This window comes from Carassius gibelio, chromosome A8 (assembly GCF_023724105.1).
Source record: "Carassius gibelio isolate Cgi1373 ecotype wild population from Czech Republic chromosome A8, carGib1.2-hapl.c, whole genome shotgun sequence".
Lineage (NCBI taxonomy): Eukaryota > Metazoa > Chordata > Actinopteri > Cypriniformes > Cyprinidae > Carassius > Carassius gibelio.
Window position 1 is genome coordinate 22107915 of NC_068378.1, and position 21184 is coordinate 22129098.

At 35.8% G+C, this 21184-nt stretch overlaps 1 protein-coding gene and 1 long non-coding RNA gene across 3 annotated transcripts; one reads left to right on the forward strand and one right to left on the reverse strand.

Moving 5' to 3' along the window:
* Positions 1-670: 670 nt before the first annotated feature.
* LOC128018890 (DENN domain-containing protein 2D) lies at positions 671-16244 on the forward strand. 2 transcript variants are annotated; one of them, XM_052604749.1, is made up of 16 exons: positions 671-939; positions 4847-4903; positions 5053-5130; positions 5268-5342; positions 7365-7460; positions 8353-8525; positions 9659-9771; positions 9865-9934; positions 10115-10192; positions 11124-11264; positions 13238-13386; positions 13476-13647; positions 13742-13792; positions 13899-13980; positions 15103-15351; positions 15704-16244. In XM_052604749.1, exons 2-16 carry the CDS (start codon positions 4855-4857, stop codon positions 15766-15768), a joined length of 1641 nt encoding a protein of 546 aa, XP_052460709.1. In that variant the 5' UTR covers positions 671-939; positions 4847-4854; the 3' UTR covers positions 15769-16244. The 2 variants fall into 2 exon arrangements, with proteins under 2 accessions (XP_052460709.1, XP_052460711.1); XM_052604751.1 differs by lacking the exons at positions 671-939; positions 4847-4903; positions 5053-5130; positions 5268-5342 and adding an exon at positions 6609-6824.
* On the reverse strand, positions 15517-19120 carry LOC128018898 (uncharacterized). Its single transcript, XR_008185011.1, has 3 exons — positions 19011-19120; positions 16540-16628; positions 15517-16458 (listed from the first exon to the last, which is right to left on the reverse strand). It is a non-coding gene; the product is annotated as an uncharacterized LOC128018898 (long non-coding RNA).
* Positions 19121-21184: the final 2064 nt, after the last annotated feature.

Genomic DNA, 21184 nt, shown 5'->3' on the forward strand with positions numbered 1-21184 from the left:
CATACATTTTTTTGCATACAGATGTTGTTAAATTTTATACCAATTTTGAATCCACTCAATAGAAAAATACAGAAAGATATTTCCCTCAAAATATATGCAACTGCAAGGGTTTAATGCCAAATGCAACATGCTAAAGTATTAATAAAACTAGTGCACTCACCAATAGCTATTCTTAGGCATTCACAGTATTTTATTACAATAATGGAAGCAGGTCTGCCAAGATTAGAATAATTACGGCATCTTACAGGAAGAAACCTAGGGAGAATTAATAATGAAAGTGTAAATCTTCACTTTTAAATATTATTGGAAAAAAACCCCATTAAATGGGTGTGGATGGATACATTTAATTAGCTACACATGATAACAAAATATCACATAAAAACTTTGTGTACCAGTTTGGATGCTTACAAAGATATGCTTATTTTAAAATTGGAATTAAAACCACAAATTGTTAAAATAACCTTTCAATAATGGCAATATTTTTTATCCTTTCAATAAACAACCTTTGTGTGGTACAAATTCATTTATTTCTGCAGATACACCTGTAAAAGAAAGGCCTGAAAAGCACTAGAGTTTGAAATAAGGAAATCCCCTCACTACTGTATGACAGTTCGCTTCGGTTCTTGTTTTATGAACACTTCCTCTAAATGAAAGCAGAAGCGACAAAGTGATTCAAGACTCGTACACACACACACACACAAGACAGTTGTACAGTAACTAAGAGAGTACAAAGACAGTGAAAAAAATCACATGTAGTGAGGGGATGACAAGTGGTGAAGAGAAAGTAAATAGAAGAAACTGGTTCAGCAAGTAAACCAGCATTAAACAACTGTTGTGGACTGCTAACGTGCTGAAGTGATGTGTTAAATATTTAATCAAACTGAAGATTCCAACCTTCTCAAGCTACAAATCGAGACACGAGAGAGAGTTTGCACTGTGGTAAGTCACTTTGAACATGTTGTTTCTGTTCTACAAGCCACGAGTGTGATGTCCTTTGATGGCCATAATGCTCGCTTTCATTCTGTAGAAACACCTGTTAGCTGTCAGTACACAGCATGAAAACTACAGTAAATTAACAAGTTGTGTTTAAAACTGATGAACAGGAAACATGCACAATTGTAAGAACAGGTGCACAGTAAATTCAAAACATTTGAAATGGCAACAAATGTAGAAGCAGGAAACGTTTACATTTACATAAACACTTTCATGGTAACATGTCATTGAGCATTTTTCTACAGGAATATATATATATATATATATATATATATATATAATTATATTATTATATTATTATTATCTGAGTAAGTTTTAATTTGCACAAAAATCTCATATGCAAAATTAATTGCTTATTGTACAAGTTTCTGCATTCATGGAGAGACATTCTGTTGAAAGACTTTAGTGTATTGAGTTTCATTAAAAAGAGGTCTCTCTCTCTCTCTCTCTCTCTCTCTCTCTCTATATATATATATATATATTCGATAAAAAAATAAATATAACAAAAATAAAAATGCAATGTTTTTTTTTTCAAAATTAAAAATTATATTTAACATATTGATGTCTCTCATTTGGCTTTTTTGAATTTCCTGTTCTGAGAACAGCGCAAATTCAATGACTTCCTTATGAAATAAAACTTGGTTTCACTGTAGTTCACTGTGGACAGAGAAAATGATTTATATAACACGCATGATCTCAGAAGACATTTTCTATCAATATCCCTACTAGCTCGTTCATATATCAAAACTTGTTGCCTGACAATAGTCAAAATAATTTTATTTACCTGTAGTTTAAAAAATTATGGAAAATGAGAAATACATATTCGCTTGAGTCATAAGGTGCAATATTGCCCTCTAGAGTTCAGGGCAAACTGCTCCTCTGTGTCTTTAGTGTTCAGGGAAGTGATCTAAACATAACTAAGCTCATTTCAATCATTCTTCTAGACATGAAAGATAAGACAGCTTACTGTAAAAGTATTTACCATTTTATGCCTCATGCCAAAAAAAAAAAAAGTGTAATACAAGATTTATGTCCTGTTACAAGCAGGATCTTTACACACAACTTCATAAAACACAGCGCATTTGACCTGCTTTAGTCCCTGCCGCGTTGAACAACAGTCCTGCAGTATAGAAAGGAGAAACTGTCATGACATAATGACCCAGTATGGTTGTGCACCACACACACACACACACACACACACACACACGTTGATGCTTTAATGCTGACTGACGTCAACCACTATACTCCACACTCACTCTAGAACAGGTCTCATCTTCAAATTCAGTTGTTCTCGTTTCATAGTTCTGTGCTGAATACAGATCTGTATGCATTTACCTGTAGTTTAAAAGCTCAGTGTCAGTCAGCAATAATTTTGTGGGACCTAAATCGTTCCAGTACCGTTTTTTTTTTTTTTTTTTTTACTTATGCACGATTTACACCAAAAAATGTAAGTCAAAATTACCATGAAATTTGGGGTGAACAAATTTCCTTTAACTGATAAAAGTTCAAACTAATCCTGAAAGAGCAGTAGCATAAGGTGAATATGTCATTCCAATAAATGTCTTATTAGGGTCAGACTGTGTTTTTGTTGTATGAGACATGCTCATCTTTTTGCTAAGCCTTCTTTAAATAAATAAATAAATAATTGCACTCCTCTGAGCTGTTTTGAGTCCAAATTTTGACACAAGAGATTAGAGTGAATATTCAGAGGTCAGATCTTGTCACTGTATTCTCCCTCGCTGATGCCGTGCAATCTGAATTTTATTTTGATAAGAAACAAACAACTGTACAAGAAGGAATACAAGTAGGCTAGTATGAGATCAATGTTGAGGAGCTATTTAAAACAGCTGTTTAGTGCAAAAAGTTGTCAGCTACTGTCCCACCACATTCATCACATGAGGAATGGCCTTTAATTTGGAATAATGAAAGAGAGAGTGAGAAAATGAGTGGGTGAATGAATGGATGTTAACGATTGATTGATGTTTGAAGGAGGAGCCTAGGAAGAGGGTGTTCTCCTTTTCCCAGCAGCTGACACAGCCTCTGTCTATCTATTCATATCTGAGCCACAGTTCATCCAATTTCTAATCTACACTGAAAGTAAGGCACCAAACAGAAGCTATGCCACTGTCTGGATCTGAAATAACATAAATGAGCTCTTTAAGGCCCAGATCTACATTCATTTGAAACAACAACAGTGCATCCTCAAAATATTCCCACATAACTGCTGAGACGGAGTCAATGGGGCAACAGGAAGATCTACAGCTGACCTGAGGTCATCCTGTGGGGAATACAGCCAGCTATAAAAAGACCCCGAGAATATTAACGACCACGTCTTTCACAAAAACATGACAATAAATGTATGGGAGAGGATGGAGATTCTTCTTTAAGAGACTGGGAATAAACATGAGCTTTGCCAGGACAGTACAACTTGATACACAGCAAAATGAACTATTTATTAATATTGACCACAACATTTAATTTCTATTAAATTATAAAAATAAATAATAATAATACAATGACAACCTTTCAGGTATCTTTGTGAATGTAGTCAAAAATATGAACAATATTTTATGGTAAATTATTAAATATCATAATCCATTAGAGTATTTGGGGTTGGAAAGATTCTTTGATGTTTTTGAAAGAAGGCTCTTATGCTAATCAAAGCTGCATTTATTTAATTAAAAAATACAGTAATATTGTGAAATATTACTATTTAACATTTAACTGTTTTCTATTCTAGTATATTTTTAAATATCATTTATTCCTGTAATGTCAGAGCTGAATTTTCAGCATCATTACTCCAGTCTTCAGTGTCACATGATCTTCAGAAAACCTTCTGATTTGGTGCTCAGATTTTTTTGCTGCTCAGAATTTGCTGCTTAATATTATCTGTGGAAACTATTTATTTGAATAGAAATTTCCATAATCATTTAATTTTAAAGTTCAAAAGAACTGCATTTATATTAAATTAAAATATTTTGTAACATTATAGATGTCTTTAACGTCAATTTTGATCAATTTAATCTGTCTTTGTTGCATACTAACCTCAAACATTTAAACAGTAGTTATTTTCAAGTATTCATATTTTAATGTAAATAATGCAATTATTTTTACAGTATAACAGTAAACTTAGTTTTCTGTTTAAATGTAAGGATTTCACTGACAGTTAACTATTTAACAAGTTTTCTATATTTTATATTCTATATTCTATATTTTTATATTTTAAGTTTTTTATTTTTTTATTAAAATTACTAGAATTTTTATAAAACTATGGTTTTATGCAGACTGTTTTTCTGCATGTGGCTTTATGGCATTGTATGTAGAATGTTAAAGATAGTAAGGCTCAGATATGATTGCTAACCTGATATGATGCTATATTTGAATCCAACCCATAAAACCATCACAATTCTGACACTTCCTGTGGTGGTGTGGCCTTAAGAGTTGCAGTAGCTATATAAGCAAAAACAGTTAAAATGTTCACATAATTTCATTTAGTTAAGCTTGCTTCTCTACAACTGATTCATATGGACTTGAAGCTAGGCTTTTTCATAAAAACTCATGTCTCATGTCTGTGATCTCTGCACACCTTCAGTAAAGGTATTGTCAAGACTTGCCATTAATGACAAAGAGTCTGTAAGTTAATATTTACTTAAGGACCCAAAGGACTACGACCTTGGTCTTTGGGAAAAAATCATGGAAGTTTCTCACAATGACGGAACTTTTACTGAAGTCAGGGTTCTCTCTGATACATTATTAGTTACATCGCAATTAATATCTCTTAGATTGTGACTGACATAAAAGATATGGAAGAAACTTGTGACTTGTGACTAAGTGTATGCATGTATTTTGGTAGGTGACACAATGACATCACCCAGGAGAACCTGGACGTTCTCCTCTATGCGTTCAAAGAGTAAGTCGTTTATTAATTAAATTGAATTGTAATTTGAATATATATATATATATTTAAAGCAGTAAAGGGTGTTTCAAATCTCAACATATTTGCATTCTTGAAATATTTCCTGATCTTTTGGTCTTGATTTGTCTCTATGACTACCACAGCTAGATCGCCACCGGATGACGGGGAAAATTATTTCAGAAGAAGATTATTTTCTTCATTTAGAAGTGATCGACGTGAACGTGAGTTAATCATTTTACACACCTAGCCATCCAAATTTGCTCTGCTTTGTAAATAAACTGCAAGAGAGAAGCCTACAGACGTATTAACACTTCTAGTCACTAGCATAAGGTTCAGTTGTCTCTATCTTGGCCTACAGAAAGATTTCAAGAACATGAAGAGGACATAGATAAGAGAAGAGCTTTCTCAGATGGAGAAATTGAGACCAACAAAGGTAAGACTCAATCAATTACAGCCAAGCTAAATCTATGTTTTGATTATCATTCTGAATCCAATTTATAGTCTATTTTCAGCTTTTTGTTCAAAATGTTATTTCTTTAATTTTTTTATGAAACTTACCCACATTAAAGTGTTTAAAAAAGAATGCATGGAGCTAGAATAAAATGTTTTTGTTTACAAGCAGATACCCTATTCTTTCTTTGGATGTTTTGTATGTTCAGATATACATAAAACAAAATATATAAAAATTAAAACCAAAATAGGGACATATAGTATACTTAAAGTATGATGTAAAGTTCACTTACAGAAAACTTATGAGTATACTTGCAGTATAAATCTAATAAACAAGTAGTTTACTGAGACTATACTTCAAAGTATACAACATATTTAATTAGTAAACTATCAGTATACCTATAAGTTCACTTTTAGTAATTGCAGTACAAACTACAAACATAGAGGTAAACTAGTTGTGTACTAAAAGTTTACTACTGTTATACTTAAAAAGTATAGCCTACTTTTATATACTAGAAAGTGGGCCAATTTAGCCGCAAAGAGTATAGAAACAGTACACTTACAATTATACTACTAGAACACTGATATTTGTATACTTGCTACATAAAGCATACTTAAAAATATACTTCAACTTTACTTAAGTATACTTAATAAAATAAATTTGAAGTATACTACTTTTTGGTAAGGGTACTGTTGACAAGTGTTAAGTTAGCAACTTTTATTTAACCAGTCAAAAGCGACTTTGATTAAAATCTCTTTTACAGGAGTCACCTGGTCAAAAAGGCATCCAAAAACAAACAGGAACGCGGACATGCAATGCAAAGTACACAGTGTCTAATTGTGTCATTATATGTCACACCAGTGTCATGTAAAGTACCTGCAGTTCAAATGAATTCTGGACTAGCTGAATTCACTAGTAGTTTTCATAAGGTAGTTTTGTGGTTTAACAGTTCACATCGTTTGAACATAAGTAGGAAGTGTCTTCCGATCTGCCTTTCACCGATTCGATTCGTTTGGACAGTTCATTTCAATAAATCAGTTAAAATGCTTCACGGATTGTTTTGAGTTCTCAAATGATTTACAAAGACGCCCACATCCTGTTTTCGCTGATTTCCCTTTGAAGTAAAACAGGATATGTGTATATAATGCTATTTATCACTGTATTTCATGCTGTTTGACTCTCTCTAACAGTGAAATGATTCACGAACAGTTTGGTTCGACTCATTGAATCATTGATTCGCGAGTCTTTCGCGAGTCTGACATCTGCAGGGCGCACACATGTTGGCAGCGCGCATTCTCGTTAATACAGTGATCTTGCACGCATATGGGAAAGACTGCCGTTAGATCACGACAAACAAATTACTTTAACTGACCAACTTTACGCAAAGAGATTCGAACATGAGCACAATTACTCTCTCTAACGTCAAAAAAAGAGGAACGAAGGCAAACTCGCGTAAACATCTGAGTAAGTTCAACCACGCTGTTTATGTACAGTGTAAATAAAAATAATAATTGTTTAAATATTTATTTTCTTATTTAATTGATCTGACAGAATAGAATGTTATAATTTATTTTACTTTACAGTGTTGTGCAAGACTTCTATCTGCCTGTCTGTCTGTCTATTTAGAACTTTTTGTTTTGTTAGTTAAATTTATCATGCCGTTTGACTTGTTGAATAGTTTCTTTCACAATATTAGAAATATAATGATTCTTTCCAGTTAACTGTCTGGCACATGGTAAGCTATTTAAATGACAAAGCAGGTTTAGCAAGAGTCTTTGTGGTTTCTGGTGAGGAACATAATCACGTGGGAAAAGAATAAATCACATTTGTTGGAATTAATATGAACATGTCAATGGTCAAAGCTAACCTCTTTGGCTGAGGAAGTGAATATCCAGCCATGAGTTGGTGATCAAGGCATTTCTGGTGACATTTCTGAGCTTTCTAGAGCAATTCTCTGTGTTCGCAGTTGATTAATTGTACTGTTTTGTGCATTTTATTGCTCAGGTGTCTTTCTTCCAGGTGAAGATCAACAAGACATGGGAGCCATGAAGAGGTTCAGTACCTTATTTTCATCCTTCCGGGGGAAAATCACCAAAGAAAGTGAGAAATGTTTAAGTATTGCTTTATAAATTTTTACAAACATATCTAGCTACTTCAGCTACTTAAAAATTCAGCTGAATCATACACTGTGTTTGTTTGAATGTTTTAAGTAACAAAAAAGCATCTCTGTTGAATGCACAGAAGACTTGACTGTAAAACATTGTTATCTTTTGCTGTGGCCATTGGCTATATATTGCATATAAAAGTAGGTTAGTTAACCTTGTCAAAACATTTCTGCATGATTCTCTGGTCTCATAGTGTAATTAGGGCTAATGCCTAAAATAGGCTAATTTATCTTTCGAACTGGAGTTTTGATTATGTGCTTTTCAATTGCTTGTAATATGTTGTTCATTTAAAATTCATTAATGAAGTCACAAGGAGGTTCACAAAGTCAGTCAAAGCACACAATTTGCATCTGTTCTTTAGTGCACTTCTCGTCTTTTCAGTTACAAGCAACAGTTATTGTTCTGTCCTTTAGAGAAATGCACCCTGAGGGTTTCCATGGTAAGGCAAATCAAGCTAGAACAAGACTTTGTGACTTAATGGACTCCTTTGGTATTCCTGTCGGCTTTGTTTGCTGTGTTTTGGGGGAGGCAGCCAAAAAGCATGCTCAAAAGGAGATGTTACGGAAATTTACAGAAGTGCACCGTCTTTCTCAATTCCAATTTGTTTGTACTTGTTTGTGGAGCAGCATTCACTGTTGGATCATCATCTCAAGTGCTTTTTTCGGAAGAGCAACATTTTTGGACGGTTTTGAAATCAAACATTTATAAACAGTTGGTTTGGTAGTCTGTCCATGAAATGACATGAAAACAGTTTGGTTCCAGAGAATTTGTTTTTAAAAAGAGGTAAACATCATGGAAGCTAACGTGTGTGTGTTTGTGTTTTGTAGGAACTGGTATGGAACTAGATCTACCTGCAAGCACAGAGCTTTCCCCTATAGAAGAAAAGGAAAAGGAGCAGCGATATGCTAGTGGGTTTTTCTTTGAATATCTGGTGGTGGTTCGACCTAAGAAGACCAAAGATGGGATATACGAGCCACAGATCATCTATCAGTTCCCCAAGGTGATGCAGACAAACCATGTGCTCTGCATGGAGGCACATGTAGCATTCAGGAAATATTTAGTACTTTCGCAGCACTTGTGGCGTTATTGCCATTCAATAACAATTCTATACATTTTACATTTATTGAATTAGGAAATCAAGAGTAACAAGCAAATGAGGAATGTTACAGTTTTCTACATCAAAATTCACATTATTATGGTTTCATTAAAAGTGCTTTTGTGTTTTCAGTTGTTGAAGAACTTTTTATTAGACCAATCGTTTTATTACATAATTCTTTCAGAAGGATTTATTGTCTTTGTTCACTTTTTTTTTTTAAGGATAAGTGTATACTTTTTAATATGACTTAACTGATGGGTTAATTAATCTAGAAATATTTATTTTATTAATTATATGTAGTATTTTTTTGTTTAATATAGGCCTTTGAAGTGAATTATAGTGAATAATTGATTAATAATAATAATTATTAGTAATAGTATTATTATTTGTAATAGTATTATTTATTTATGTACATACATATTATATATGTTTGTGTGTGTGTGTGTGTCTTAAATCGAGATTTATACATAATCTAAAATAGGTTTAAATAAGCTTTACATTGATGTATGATTTATTAGGATCCGACAATATTTGAAAATCTGGAATCTGAGGGTGCAACAAAAATCTAAATACTGAGAAAGTTCTCCTTTAAAGTTGTCCAAATTCATTCTTAGCAATTCATATTACTAATCAAAAATTTAGTTTTGATATATTTATGGTAGGAAATATACAAAATATCTTCATGGAACATAAAGGATCTTTACTTAATATCCTAATGATTTTTGGCATAAAAGAAAAATCAATAATTTTATTGCTAAAAATATACCCCAGCAACTTAAGACTGGTTTTGTGCTCCAGGGTCTCACACAAACACACACACACACACACACACACACACACATATTTATTTATTTTTACTTAAATGACACGATCAAGGAAATGTGTGAAAATAAAAATGTATATATAGCTCATTCGTTGTCATTCTGATATGAATGAGATCTCCATGAATGATAAATTCCATTTGCATGTTCTGTTCCTGATGCTTATTAATGTAGTCTTGCTCTTCAATTGTCTTTTTCTGTGTCTGTTGAGTACAGAAGGATGGAATGGTGCGAATTCAGAAGGAGGAGGAAGAGAAGACGTTAAAGGCGCTCACACTCTTTTGCTTCCCAGAGGGTGTAAACTGGGCGCCCTTAACAGAATATTCCAGGTACTGTCACCACATGCATCATTTCTCCCAGCATGCTGCATGGAGGCAGAAACTGAATTTTTCATCGTCCCTCTCTTTTTCTCTATTTCACAGTGAAACATTCTCTTTCGTGCTTACAGATGTTGATGGAACGAGGAAGAATGGATACTGTAGGAGGCTATTGGTAAATGTTGACTGATATCATCAGTGATGCTTCCTGTTATTTAGACTTTACCTTAAGTGTGAAACTTACAAAGCTACCCGCTAACAAAAACACGCTGGCAACATAGCAACAGGGTAAGCATCACTTTTTGAAAGTGTTTCTAAAAATAGCTTCTCTTGTCGTTGCTCTTTTTTTAATTAGCCTGATGGGAATGGAGCTCGTCTACCTGAAGCCTACTGTATCATCAGTAATTTAGCCTGTTTTGGACTCTTTTCCAAGGTAAATATCCTAATCTACTGCATGGTCATCTGTAACTTCCTGTTTTGTGCTTTATTGTTTTTATCTGTATTTGAGAGACTTTGTATTAAAGCTGCAGTGGGTAACTTTTGTAAAAATATCTTTTTTACATATTTGTTAAACCTGTCATTATGTCCTGACAGTAGAATATGAGACAGATAATCTGTGAAAAAATCAAGCTCCTCTGGCTCCTCCCAGTGGTCCTATTGCCATTTGCAGAAATGCAGCGCTCCCGTTAAGAAACAACCAATCAGAGCTGCGGTCCGTAACTTTGTTTGTGTTCAAAATGTAGAAAAATGTATATAATAAGCGAGTACACCATGAATCCATTTTCCAAACCGTGTTTTTAGCTTGTCCTGAATCACTAGGGTGCACCTATAATAAGTGTTTATATTCGGACTATTTTAGATTGCTTCGGGGGTACCGCGGCGGAGTAACCCAGTACCTTTGTGATTCTTCATAGACATAAACAGAGAGAAGTAGTTCCGGCTACAATGTTCTTCCGCAAGACGCAAGCAGTTCTGTTTATTAACCGCTAGAGCATCAAAAGTTACCTACCGCAGCTTAAATTAGGAGTTTATTGGCTTTGATAATCTAAAGTCATTTACTAGTCTGAAATGGGATGTGTAATGTATGCTCCCTTGTTGAGCTGTCTGTTTACTGTCTGAACATAGCGCTACAGTTACTGGAGAATTTTTTGTTTGTTTGAGCTGAACTTTGTTCAGGTACTTTTTTAGGTGAATGACTGGAAATTAGTTTGTTCGTTCAGGAAAACATCAATGACGAATGTTGTATGACTAAAGCTTATGTGATCTTAAAGAAATTGACATTAAAAAAATGTGGGTGTTTGCACACCAACCTTTTTTTTTTTTTTTTTTTTTAATTCTGCCCGTTTCCTGCATCGCTGTTTTAGATCTTTGATGAGGTGGAACAGCGCAGAAAATACTCTATGGCGATGATTTACCCATTTATGCAGAGCCTGAGGGAGTCTCCGTTTCCTGCTCCTGGACACACTGTTAATATCAAAAGTTTTATTCCAGAAAGAGGCACTGAGGTAAGAACTAGTGAAGCAATGACACACACTAACAATTGTGGTTATCCTAATGACATAAGTGTTGCTCAAGTCAGCAGCTGCTACACTTTCCATTTCTAACCAACACCAAAAAACAAAAAACTGGTGTTAGTCTGTCATTTTCTATTAAACACAAAAAAGAGGAAGAGGCTGTGGAATTGTGGAAGAGAATAAAAGCTGGTTTTACATGTATTTTCCACAGAAATGTTAAACTAGAGTCAATTACAATTACATTAAAGGAGGTGTAAAGTAATACATCTCTAATTCCAAACAAGCGGACAGACAGGCAGAGGCACGCTATTCACAAACACACACCTCCTCAGCTTTGGCAGAACAGCAGGAAATTAAAGTGAGTGAAGTAATAGCTCAGGGGAAAAGGGTCAGAGATGAGCTGTTTCTTGCAGGTATGTCCTCAGGCTTTGTACCAACTTGACTGAGTTCTGCCTGAAATTCTCCTTCTGCACATTTTCTAAGTAACATTCAAATCAAGTGATCTGCACATATCTCACATTATTATAAAACCATATATATATCTATCTGTCTGTCTATCTGTCTATCTTTCTCTATAATTGAGGGTACTCAATTTCAAGTTGCGAAACGGAAGTTAGCAACAAATTACTAAAGAAACAATTCTTAATACTTAATTTATCAGAACTGACTATATGGCTTTATAACTATATGACAAAAAAAGAGAATTACAATTAGGCTGAAAACATCAAACATGAAAACTAAATACAACTAATAAAACTAAAGAACAAACCAATTTATATAACTGTATGGAAAATATAGCGACTAAATTTTTTTTTTTTTAGCAATGATTCAATGAGAAAGAAATTTCCTCCCTGAGTCAAGTCAAGTTGCCTTTATTTGTATAGCGCTTTATACAATACGGGTGTAAGGATGAAAGAACCTCAGATACTTTAATCTCCTTAGAAACAGACAATACAAACATACACAAGCATCTTCGAGACACCCCACGGAGTGGAGATGCAGGAAACGCCTCGCTCACATAGAATTCGCATTAAGCCAGGTTTTACACCTCAATGGGAACAGAAGGTAATTTACATTGAAGACCCTGGAAAAGGGCACTCCCATTACAGTAAGCAAAAATACCTTAACTCTTAGGAACTGTACCATCTTTTAGTCTACTTTTGTAAGATTGAGACCATTGTACCACTCACCATGGGACTATTCAAATGATACCAAACATGACTGTAAATATTACTTGCATCATAACAGCACCATTCTGAGTGAACCGAGTGGAGGGAGGATGGGTAAGGAACTGATAACTGATGAGAAGGAACTGATAACTGTATGCACATGCCTCCATTTGGGGGATGTTTGGTGTTGTAGTTAAAGGATTGCAGCAAAAGTGTAGGGGCTTCTGTAGCCAGATGAGCCCATAGTATGGAGTGTGTCCACACTCTCTATATTATTTATTTTTCTAAAAGACAGGTATGCATCTTACTTTTAGATTCATCTTTGAGAATTTGATGTCTTGGGTTGATCTGATAACTTTGAATTGGCTAAAGTATTAGCCAGTTTCCTCTGTCTAATAACCAAGACTGACGTAGCCATATTTTTGAGCAACATGAGCACCCAAATGAACGAGAACAATAATATGAAAGAATAAACAGAATAATCAAATGTCAGAATAATCATTAGAAATGGTCATGCAACCAATTTGTATGACTATCTAAATTCAAGGTCATATTGAAATGAAGTCAAAATAAGATAATAAAATTGAGTTAGATTTGAATTTAACCTAAATTTAATAACTTTTCACGCTGAAAAGACAGAACCCTGGGCCAAGTGCATGGACCTTTCACTGGTTGTGTCAAAGCAGCTTTACAGTGTCAAAAAGGAAAATAATTTATGGACAAATAAGTGACACCCCCCCCCCCTCATAGTTATCCCCTGTACCTATAATAGAGCATTCGTTTATCTCTCTGTAGATCATCAGTTTGACTCGTCCAACAGACTCCTGGCTGGAGCACGTAGATTTCCGCACATTGTTCAAATGCCTGACAGATGAGGAGGTGCTCCAGGTGTTTGCTGCTACTGTACTCGAGCGGAGGATCATCTTCATCGCTGACGAGCTTGGGTGACCAAACACACATCCACAAGTTTTAGGTTTTGCTTTGATTTATTTATGTATAACCAATCCTGATCAAACCCATGCTATCTCTGCAGGACGTTGTCTCAGGTGATCCACGCAGTGGCTGTTCTCCTGTATCCATTCATCTGGCAGCACACACTAATCTCCATCGTTCCTGAGATCCTCATCGACGTCGTCATGGCCCCCACACCGTACCTGCTGGGTGTTCAGAAAAGTCTCGCGGATCAGGCCACTGACCAGAGCGAGGTGAGAGACCAGACTCGTGACACTGTTAAAATATTGCAAGCAGTTTACATTTCAAACGCTACAAGCTGACATCTAAATTCATCTACTCCCCCAGCTGCTTGTTGTTGACTTGTCAGAAGGCAGGAAGGAGACATTTATCAAGTGTGTAAGTTCTCATTTACATCATAGAGAGCATCCTTTAATTTGTTGCCTTGAAAAGTGACTGATGGAAATAGTGTGGGTGACTGTGGTTGAAATGTTTCTCCAAACAGATGGGAGATGAGGACACAATATTACCTCACAAACTCAAAGAAGAAATCAAGCAGGCCCTCAGTGCCAAAAATGAGAAATCAAGTAAAAATTTTTTTTTTCATATTTAGAGTAGTTGGTTTTTGATTTATCAGTTTCCTCATTGCTCATAAGTAGTGTTAAAGGTAAAAGGTGCTGTATGTAAGTTTTTGACACTACTAATGAATAAAAATACCATTATATGTTTGTAGATATTTAAGAAACATGCTAAGTTAAGTTGTTTATCTGAAAGCTATTCTCCTTTGAAAATTTGCGTTTTGGGTCGGAATGTCGGCCTCTGTTTTGGTTTGTAAAGCCTGCCCTTTGCCAGTTTACCCAATTGTATTTTGGAACCCCGGGTTGCTAGTTGGTAGAAAACACATTGTATTTCATTTAATTCAGAATCAAGTGCCCTCGTTTCTGTTTGTGTCGTAAATCTGGCAACCAGTGTGTGCGTAGAGTCTGAGGAGGTGGGGCCAGGTAAAAAAAAACTATCTCCAATATTTTTAATTTGGACTGCAATACCTAGTTCAAAAACTGGGCGTCAATCCTACTTACAGCATCTTTAAGTATTTGAACAAACCCGTAATAAGGTATACCCCCACCCTTCCTTGCAACGAACCAATCATCATTGATGGTTGCCATATTTTGCTAGAGAACCCATCACCTGATTCTAACAAAATAGCACAATAATAAGCTACTTGGCACTAGCCACAGCAAATAAGACTAAATTAGCCTAAATATGCTGCTGTGTTTTTGTAAATAAGCTCAAAAGTGCAGTCCACAACTGGTAATATTAACAAGAGATATTATGAAAAGTAAGCCCAAAAAAGTATTCTAAGTGGACATGGCAACACAGCAAATGCTGCGTTGCGACTGTTAATGAAACACAGCACATCTGTCATTCGAGACATTTCCGGACATATAATGTGTATTTAACAGCTAATATTACTTGTGTTAAATACATTTTAAACTGTTTTCGTTTATGTTTTTATATTCACAACTGCAAGATGCCATGACGTTGCTATGTAAACAATCACAATCGCACCCTAGAAACGATATAAACTTCTCTCAAAACAATCGCGTAAACGTAAAAATCTCAATCATTCCTACATTCACTTACACAATTATTTTGACCAAGAATTTAAAACTAATAACCTATATTTATATCATTTGTCATCACTTCAGGTCTGGAGGAGTTGAACCGGGTGGTCCCAGAAGCTTTCTTACCATTTTTTATCAATACTGTCGGCCACTTCGCTAAGTATATCGTGCGGAATGGCAAAGACCAGCAGGGCGAGTTCAAGCGAACAAATTTCTGTAAAGCAATAGAATCCAAGAGCACACGACGGTTTGTGAAAACATTTGTACAGACACAGATGTTCGACCTCTTCATTCAGGAAATGGAACAGAGACCCGCCTCTCAGGACGGCACAGGTGAGACACAAACACTTTGACCTAACATTAAAATGTATTATTTTTAAAATATTTTCACACTGAATCTCTAAGTTAATGTTGAAACAACATCAAGATATATATTATAAATATTATTATGCCATATTTGTACTGAGTACTATGAATGAAGGCAAGCATGACTAATAGTGATTTTTATTTTATTTTATTGTGTTTAATTTAAGTGAACTTAAAATCTTCACATAAAATCTTCACATTTTGAGGTACCTTTAATAGTGTCATCTTAATGACTTGTATTTTGCTTAAGAAGAGGATGCTACCAATATAAAAATGATCTTGAATAGAAATGAAAATAAAGTTTTTTCCATTTTTTCAGGGCTCTTTGACAGAAAGATTGTTGAATACCAGAAAAGGATGAAGGAGAAAGCCAAGAAAAACTAGTGGAAGTATTCACCAAGGTAGCTGGTTGTAAATGAAGTTGTGTGAAATAAATCAGTCAGTCAGTAGTAAATAATTATAAGGAATGTAGATAGAATTAAATGTCAGATCATTTTTTATTTATGTTGTCATGTGTTAGTCATACTTTAAAAGCTGTTTGTCATTTGTGTTGTGTTGGGTGTTGTGGATAACTGCTGTGATAAGCTGCTGTATTTAATGCATGAAAAGCTTGTTTGAGCTTGACCTGAAGGTTCAATGTGACAGAAACTGAGCCAGTGAATACGTGCAGAATTGAAAAACATATTTTTTTCAATGAAAACAAAATAGTGAATAAAAAATAAAAAATATAAAAAAAAAACACTTCATCTCCACATTTCACAAATATATTAAACCAAACTTGCCTACATTAATTAACCTACTGTATGTATTTTTCCTTCGAATCAAATTTTGCTATATTAAACCAGTGTATTTCCATGAAATATTTCATTATATTACACTGACTTTTTTTCATACATTCACATTCACAAATGCAGTGAAACTACAGTATATATATAAAAATATATATATATATATCCCTGACGGGAAACGTGGCTGCATATGATACAACATGCCAGTCTGGACCAGGATATACAACGTCCCAGGAGCAAAGATCAGCCCCGATCCCAAAAGGTGGATGGATATCATGTCAGTTTTCTGGAAGAATATAAAAAAGCATTACACTGACAGTTTGAGAGAACTGACACTCAGATCAGAGAATGAAACCGTGGGTGTCACCTGGAAGTTAGCCACAACGCACATCCCTACAGTGCTGACGATGCCTATCAGGAGACCTGTGATCAGCAGCTGTAAACTCGACTCAGAGGCTGAAATCAAAGCCTGAGCTTGTTTATATCACACACACATGATGCCTAACCCTGTTTGTTATATATACATACATAAAGGTGTGTATGTATATATATATATATATATATATATATATATATATATAATTAAATTAAATGTATGCATTTAGCGGACGCTTTTATCCAAAGGGACTTACTTATTCAGGCTATCAATTTTTACCTATCATGTGTTCCCGGGGAATCAAACCCCCAACAATGCGCTTGATAACGCAATGCTCTACCAATTGAGTTACAGGATATATATATATATATGTGTGTGTGTGTGTGTGTGTGTGTGTGTGTCTGTGAATGCTGCTTTTGGTCTCATCAGGCAGCCAAAATCTTATTTTTTTTATTTACTTAAACATTTATCATTCCCCACTGTTGTAAAGCTTGGACGTGATGACTGTAACATCTGCTTTTATACATTCTAAGAAATTTATAGTTAATTTATTCTAAATATATCGCGAACAGGCTCCGAAGTGCCGATCTGAATCAACGGAGTCGCGAACATGCTCCGAAGTGCCGATCTGAATCAACCGAGTCGCGAACAGGCTCCGAAGTCCTGATCTGAATCAACCGAGTCGCGAACAGGCTCCGAAGTGCCGATCGGTATCAACCGAGTCGCGAACATGCTCCGAAGTGCCGATCTGAATCAACCGAGTCGGGAACATGCTCCGAAGTGCCGATCTGAATCAACCGAGTCGCGAACAGGCTCCGAAGTCCTGATCTGAATCAACCGAGTCGCGAACAGGCTCCGAAGTGCCGATCTGAATCAACGGAGTCGCGAAAATGCTCCGAAGTCCAGAAGTCCCGATCTGAACCAACCGAGTCGCGAACATGCTCCGAAGTGCCGATCTGAATCAACGGAGTCGCGAAAATGCTCCGAAGTCCAGAAGTCCCGATCTGAATCAACCGAGTCGCGAACAGGCTGTGAAGTCCCGATCTGAATCAACCGAGTCGCGAACAGGCTCCGAAGTCCCGATCTGAATCAACCGAGTCGCGAACATGCTCCGAAGTGCCGATCTGAAACAACAGAGTCGCGAACAGGCTCCGAATTGCCGATCTGAAAACTTCGACCAAAGAATGTAAAAAATAATTATATTTCTCTAATAACTCTAACTCTACAACTCTATGAAAGACTCAGATCACGTATCTAAAAATAAATCGATATAGTAAAAGAGAGAGGAGTGAAGTTTCCTACCGCTCTGCTGTGTTTGTTCCTCAAGCGCGTCTGACGCTCCGCGGCGCGTCTCCGCCCCTCACACGCGCGTTTACAGCGCTAAATGAATCATCTTTGCTAATTATTATACATTTACTTCATTGTCAGCTTCAGGTACTTCATTTATTATTGTTCAATGAACTGTTTGAAACAAAAAAAAAAGGTTGTATTTCAGTAATAATTCTAAATTATCAAAATAAAATATATAACATAAATAATAAAAAATATGATTTTCAGTTACAATAATTAATCCTAAATTCCGACATTAATAACTTACTTTTAGCAACATCAGACGCACGCGCTCACAATATTTCACGGTTCTTACTTCTGTAGACTCACACTAAACGGTTCATTTGAATCAGTGAGTGGTCGACTCCAGAACAGCTGCAATCGGATCATTCTAATTCTAATTTAGCGGACGCTTTTATCCAAAGGGACTTACTTATTCAGGCTATCAATTTTTACCTATCATGTGTTCCCGGGGAATCAAACCCCCAACAATGCGCTTGATAACGCAATGCTCTACCAATTGAGTTACAGGATATATATATATATATGTGTGTGTGTGTGTGTGTGTGTGTGTGTGTGTGTGTGTGTGTGTGTGTGTGTCTGTGAATGCTGCTTTTGGTCTCATCAGGCAGCCAAAATCTTATTTTTTTTATTTACTTAAACATTTATCATTCCCCACTGTTGTAAAGCTTGGACGTGATGACTGTAACATCTGCTTTTATACATTCTAAGAAATTTATAGTTAATTTATTCTAGTTAATTTACTGTATATCTAACCCAATCATGATATAAATGTCAAATATGTTTGAGGCAACATTTCAAACGTTCAAGCTTAAGATTTTCTGAAAGTAATGTTTTATAACTATATAAGTATATATAATAAGTATTATATCCTCACTCCCCCCTACCACACACACTTCATCATAAGTAGACTGTAGTGTTGTAAAATTAGCTACAGTTTAAAATACATTATTAAACATAGGCTATATATTTTTTTGAATTATTACATTTAAACATTTAGCATCAAAGAATTTAGAGCATACATTTTTCAGTATGTTTGATAGGAATTGAATCCACAACCTTTTGTTGCTAGCACCATGCTCTAGCTACAGGAACAAATTTCAGAAACTTACCTGGCTAAAATGTTTGATTTTGTAGATGTATTTTTCTGGCAAAAGGCAAACATAAATAGTAAGTATAAATCCTGGATATTCATGACCTGACATGTCACAGTGTACTGTACATTCCTAAACCCTGGGTTGCTATTCTTATTTACATTTTTGCAGTGTCAACATTGATGATTAGATAAACACAAAACCAAATTTGGTCTTTGACCATTTTAAAACAGGTCAAATTCAACCAGGTCAATTTGCTCATGGAGTCACTTTTGAGATCTCCATAAATGAGGAACCGAACCCTGCAGAGCCTTAAAACTGAATATACCAAAATAAAAATTTGTAAATTAGATATAAAAGGATATTGAAATATCTTAAGCAAATCTTGAGGGCATGTTGAATTTGGGAAGATAATATTTCTGGCACTCAGAAAGGTTTAGGCAATTGTTTTGATAGAACAAAACAAGATACATCTCTATCTTCAACATTATTTGTTCTTCAAACATTCTTCTTTAAAAGAAAAAAGTATCAGCTGTATGCAAAGTGGCTCTCATTTGAAAATGTGTTTAAAATGTATCATTTCCTCACAGGGCTATATCTTTTTCCAACTATCTATACTATAAGGTATAAGGTATACTATAAGTTCCGGCCGGCAGGAATTGTGGGTAGGGGGAGGTCATGTACAGTACTCTCTCCACCCTCAATACCACAACTTAGGTGGCCTTGAGCAAGGCATTGAACCCCCAACTGCTCCCCGGTCGCCACAGCATAAATGGCTGCCCATTGCTCCGGGTGTGTTTGCACTTCGGATGGGTTAAATGCAGAGCACGAATTCTCAGTATGGCTCACCATACTTGGCTGCATGTCACGTCACTTTTTTTATAAATACATATTACGGTAAGTACATTATTAAATTACAAACAAACTTTATGAATTTCTGTAAACAATTATACATATAAATGCTATGTAAATAAAATTGACTTATGAAATACACTCACCTAAAGGATTATTAGGAACACCTGTTCAAGTTCTCATTAATGCAATTATCTAATCAACCAATCACATGGCCAGTGGTGGACGAAGTACACAAATCAAGTACTTGAGTAAAACTACAGATACGAATAATAAAATATTACTCCAGTAAAAGTACTCCTTTTTCAATTTTACTCAAGTGAAAGTACAAAAGTACTCAATTTTGTATGTACTTAAGTAAAAAAGTACTGAAAGATAGATGTTTGCAATTTTATATAGGCCGATCTGAATCAACGGAGTCGCGAACATGCTCCGAAGTGCCGATCTGAATCAACCGAGTCGCGAACAGGCTCCGAAGTCCTGATCTGAATCAACCGAGTCGCGAACAGGCTCCGAAGTGCCGATCGGTATCAACCGAGTCGCGAACATGCTCCGAAGTGCCGATCTGAATCAACCGAGTCGGGAACATGCTCCGAAGTGCCGATCTGAATCAACCGAGTCGCGAACAGGCTCCGAAGTCCTGATCTGAATCAACCGAGTCGCGAACAGGCTCCGAAGTGCCGATCTGAATCAACGGAGTCGCGAAAATGCTCCGAAGTCCAGAAGTCCCGATCTGAACCAACCGAGTCGCGAACATGCTCCGAAGTGCCGATCTGAATCAACGGAGTCGCGAAAATGCTCCGAAGTCCAGAAGTCCCGATCTGAATCAACCGAGTCGCGAACAGGCTGTGAAGTCCCGATCTGAATCAACCGAGTCGCGAACAGGCTCCGAAGTCCCGATCTGAATCAACCGAGTCGCGAACATGCTCCGAAGTGCCGATCTGAAACAACAGAGTCGCGAACAGGCTCCGAATTGCCGATCTGAAAACTTCGACCAAAGAATGTAAAAAATAATTATATTTCTCTAATAACTCTAACTCTACAACTCTATGAAAGACTCAGATCACGTATCTAAAAATAAATCGATATAGTAAAAGAGAGAGGAGTGAAGTTTCCTACCGCTCTGCTGTTTGTTCCTCAAGCGCGTCTGACGCTCCGCGGCGCGTCTCCGCCCCTCACACGCGCGTTTACAGCGCTAAATGAATCATCTTTGCTAATTATTATACATTTACTTCATTGTCAGCTTCAGGTACTTCATTTATTATTGTTCAATGAACTGTTTGAAACAAAAAAAAAAGGTTGTATTTCAGTAATAATTCTAAATTATCAAAATAAAATAT